Source organism: Rana temporaria, chromosome 2 (assembly GCF_905171775.1).
Source record: "Rana temporaria chromosome 2, aRanTem1.1, whole genome shotgun sequence".
Classification (NCBI taxonomy): domain Eukaryota; kingdom Metazoa; phylum Chordata; class Amphibia; order Anura; family Ranidae; genus Rana; species Rana temporaria.
This window is the reverse complement of record NC_053490.1, coordinates 419,516,256-419,521,255: the sequence shown is the minus strand read 5'-3', so window position 1 is coordinate 419,521,255 and position 5,000 is coordinate 419,516,256. Positions and strand designations below refer to the sequence as shown.

General features: G+C 34.7%; 1 protein-coding gene across 1 annotated transcript in view; it reads right to left on the bottom strand.

Annotated features, from left to right (window-relative positions):
• The window catches only part of ARX (aristaless related homeobox), a 16,301-nt gene that overhangs the window by 11,239 nt on the left and 62 nt on the right, over positions 1-5,000 (bottom strand). Inside the window, exons 1-2 of the mRNA XM_040338203.1 lie at positions 4,609-5,000; positions 1,211-1,988 (exon numbers count right to left, since the gene is read on the bottom strand). The exon at positions 4,609-5,000 is cut by the window's right edge and continues 62 nt beyond it. Of these exons, the coding sequence (XP_040194137.1) occupies positions 1,211-1,988; positions 4,609-4,795 (965 nt within the window). The 5' untranslated portion in view covers positions 4,796-5,000. The remainder of the gene's footprint in view (positions 1-1,210; positions 1,989-4,608) is intronic.

Sequence of the window (5,000 nt, the reverse complement as noted above, 5' to 3'; positions counted from 1 at the left end):
TCTATCTTTCTTTCTTTCTTTCTTTCTGACATTTGTGAAGTTATAATACTAAATTAAAAACTAAATTACTATTTTCTTTCTTTTTTGTTTTTTCTTTCCATGGGACATTTGTGAAATCATAATACTAAATTAAAAAAATAACTTACTTTTTTCTATCTTTCCTTCTTACATTAGTGAAGTCATAATACTAAATTAAAAACGAAATAACTTTATTTCGTTCTTTCTTTCTTACATTTGTGAAGTCATAATACTAAATCAAAAACGAAATAACTTTCTTTTTTCATATATATATATATATATATATATATATATATATATATATATATATATATATATATATATATATATATACCATTTTTTTTCTATTGAAATATATTCTTTACATTTCATTACATTTTATTAAATAGCTTTAAATCTTTATGCTACCTCTGTTCTCCTATGACAGTTTGTATTATTGCTCTCCTAAATTATATGTAAAATCAGTGCTGGAATTTGCCCAGCATTTCGGATGGGTTCCTATCCAAAAATAGCAGGAAAATCTTGTGTTATTCCTGATCCTATTTTAGACACATCTCAGGGCTGGTGATAGACACCTGAGAGTGAAGGCCCCGCTTGTGTCCCTGCACTGAAGCTGTGGAGTAAATGACAATGGTCAGGTGTCTGGGGAGCGGCAATACCAGGCTGCCCGGCACACTGCTGTGTAACTGATCCGCACACTGCTGACATGGGGGATATAAATACACAGATCTTCCCTGCCTTTTGGCCAGAGACATGACTACTATTCTGCTGCACAGGGAAGAGTGTGGATAGAGAACAAAGCCACACCATATGGGAGTAATAATAATAGAATTATTATTATTATTATTATTATTATTATTATTATTATTACTATTATTATTATTAACAATAATAATAATACTAATAATACTAATACTAACAATAATAACAATAATAATACTAATACTAATAATAATAATAATAATAATATCATCATCGGTGTAGTGGACAGAAAATACTCAAAGCAACATGCAGAGTAATAACTTGGGGTCATCAAATCATACTAGAAATGTTAGGTTGGCAGGCTGCTACTTGTAGTTCCTCTGCTCAAACAGTTTCCCCTTATTACATCTTGTAGGTTTTCCGAACCTAGAGAACCCATGGAACTGTCCCCCCCCCCCCCCAAAAAAAAATATCCTCCCTGGTTATGTACCTGGTGAAGACATCTGGGTAGTGGGTCTTCTGGAAAGCCCTCTCCAGTTCTTCTAGCTGGTAGCTGGTGAAGGTGGTCCTATACCTCCTCTGTTTCCTCTTTAGCATGCCCTCCTCTGAGTCACTGCCAGCTGACAGGCACACACTGTCCTCGCCATCTTTGCCATCTCCATCAGAAGTATGGAGCAGAAGTTCCTCTTTGGGAGACAGATCTCCATCAGGACCACATCCCGGCTGCTGCTGCTGCGGTTGCTGCTGTTGCTGGAACTGTGGGAGCTGCTCTTTTAGGAGCCCCCTGTTGGGATTGCTGGTGTTATTGTTGTTATTATTATGCTGCTTCTCTGCTTCATCCTCTTCTTCATCATCATCCTCATCCTCTTCATCCTCCTCATCGTCCTCATCCCCTGGGTTCTGAACCAGCGCCCCCAACCTGTCCTGTAGAGAGGGACAGGGGGTGCCGGAAGCAGTCTGATGTTGCTGCTGGTGACCATCGGGATTTTGGTCGTCTCGCAGCAGGGGGGCGCTGTTCTCTCTGTAGGACTTACTGCGGCTGATGCTGACCTGGGGGGCTTGACTGATCTTCAGGCTGTGGTTGTCCCAGCTACTCTCCCCCAAAAGAACAAGGCGATCTGATTTATCCGATCTGGCCACTGCCGACCTGGCATCGGGCAGCGACTGGAGGTGTAGCCGACCTGCTGCCCCCACTGGACCGTACAACCTTCTCAACTTGGGGGGCAGATGCAGCTCAGACTCATAGGAAGAGTTGTTCTTGGGGGAACCTGAGAAGAGGGATGGAGATCACAAGAGATAAGACATTTAGAAAACTTCAACTAAAATATAAAAAAATATATTATATATATAAAAAAAATCTATCTATCTATCTATCTATCTATCTATCTATCTATCTATCTATCTATCTATCTATCCATATATATATATATATATATATATATATATAAATATATATAGATAGATAGATATATAGATAGATATGTATATATATATATATATATATAGATATATATGTATATCTATCTATCTATATGTATATCTATCTATCTATCTATCTATCTATCTATCTATCTATCTATCTGTATATCTATCTATCTATCTATCTATCTATCTATCTATCTATCTATCTATCTATCTATCTATCTATCTATATATTATTTTTGCGTGATTAAAATAAATAAGTCTTTAAAATGTTCCAGGAAAATTCTCTGGCTTTCCAGGACCGGTTTTGGTGGCCTTTCTTGCGCTGGATTGAAGAGTACAGTTAACAAACACGTTTGAAATCATCGTGCTGGTAATTGGATGCCTCTGGAAACGCTCTAATTACTGTCAACAAGGAATTTCAGCACATGTACAAGGAGATTTCACCTCCAACCCACCATATGTTTATTAAAGCCACATCTGAAGGGATATTGTTTCCTGCACATGGACTCAGCGCTGAGAATGGAAGAGACACCCGACTATCGGGCCCAGCAAGAAGAGACCTACACTGCGAGCTACTATGGAAGGACAGACAGACAGGGACTGAAAAGAGGGACAGACAGATAGGGACATACAGGTGGCCAGCCAGCCTTCAGACTACACTAGGGAGCTTGAGAGAAATGTATATTTACAGGGGGTGTCCACTATTCAGTAACAGAAAAAGAAATGATAACATTATTAATTCTAAAAGCTATAGCATATATAAAAATAAAAATTATATATATATATATATATATATATATATATATATATATATATATATATATATATATATATATATATATATATATATATATATATATATATATATTTATTTATTTATATTTATATTTGTTACCACCATACCAATTATATATTATACCACCAATGTATCAAAACACACAAATTTCTTTGTGTTTATACTTATTTATATCTAGATGCTGCACATAATGTATAATAAAATATAAATCTTATATACAATAAAATATAAATCTTTATGACGTATCTATCCATATCATTCATACATATTTTCAAAAAAAGATGTGCAATTATTTTTGTGCTTATACTTATTTAGATCTATCTATATACAACACTATATAGGTTGCATATATATCTATATCTGTAATCTTGGTGATTATATTTATCTAGCTCTATCTATATTCTACATATAATTGATAAACTTATATGTAAAATACTTATATGTCATTATCTTTGAGTTTATATTTAGCTAGCTTTATATGTAATATACTTATTTGTCATTATCTTTGTGTTTATATTTTTCTAGATCTATCTATATACATATAATATGTGTACTTACATATGTAATATACTTATTTGTCATTATCTTTGTGTTTATATTTCTCTAGATCTATCTATATTCATATAATGTGTGTACTTATATCTAATATACTTATTTGTTATTATCTTTGTGCTTATTTTTTTCTAGCTCTACCTATATAATACATACAATATATGTTCTTATATGTAATATACTTATTTGTCATTATCTTTGTGTTTATATTTTTCTAGATGTATCTATATACATATGTGTGTACTTATATATGTCATATACTTATTTGTTATTATCTTTGTGTTTATATTTTTCTAGATTTATCTATATAATTGATATATTTAGATGCGATATACTTTATTATATCTTTGTGTTTATATTTTTCTAGATCGATCTATATAATTGATATAGTTAGATGCAATATACTTATAAGTACTTGTCTTTGAGTTTATAATTATGTATAGCTATCGCAGGTGTATTTGTATACATTACCTATACCTTTATATTATAATATGTATATATCTATACATATATATGTATATAAATAATAGCATGGACATATGCATGATGTACAACAAGATAGAGCATATACACAAGTACCTGTAATAATAATAATAAATATTTGAGTGTATTATATATACATAAAATCAAATATCTATCGATCTATCGATCTATCTATCTATCTATCTATCTATCTATCTATCTATCTATCTATCTATCTATCTATCTATCTATCTATCTATCTATCTATCTATCTTATCTCACAGGTGGACATTGGCATACACAAAACTGTTGGCGCTATATAAATCCTGTATGATAATAATAATAATTTGGAAAAGAAGAGCTGTAACATTGATGGAGAGGACAGCTTGAGTAATCTAGAGAATGGTGCACTGAGATTAGTATATTGATAGTGTGAAATCATCATTTCAGGAGTAATTGATGAAATGAAAAGCAGTGATCTGGGTTGATGATTCGGCTGTAAAATCAAATGTCAGGAAATGTAAGATTTGCCATTGATGAGCCTTCTGGCACTTGTCAGTAAAGTTTCCTAGCCTTGGAAGGAGAAAAGCCAGCAGCACTGAGGAGTGCAGTGAGGAGGAGGCCTGTGATCAGTGGTCCTGGGGGTCCCTTACCTTCTAAAGTTTTGTCCTGGTCGTTCCTGCTGGTCAGAGGGGGCAAGCTGTGGGCGCTGAGCAGTCTCATTTTGCAGGGGCTCCTCCTGCCCAGAATACTGTCTATGCAGTAAGAGGAGAGCAGAGTTGGGGATTTACTTTTGCATTCCGGCCTTTCAGTTGTCTCCTCCTGATACTGGCTGCTCATGTTGGGTGTTGTGGCTGCTGCCTCTTCTTCTCTGTGCTTTGCTGGAAGGACTTGTCAGTGGCAGGTCTGTTGCTGCTTCTGCTGCTTCTTCTGTTGCTTCTGTTGCTGCTGTGTGTCTGTGATAGAGTGTGAGCCTATAGGGCTTGCAGGATCCCACACCATCAGTCCCTTGTCTCCCCTCTCCCTGATCAGGGCACCAGTAAGT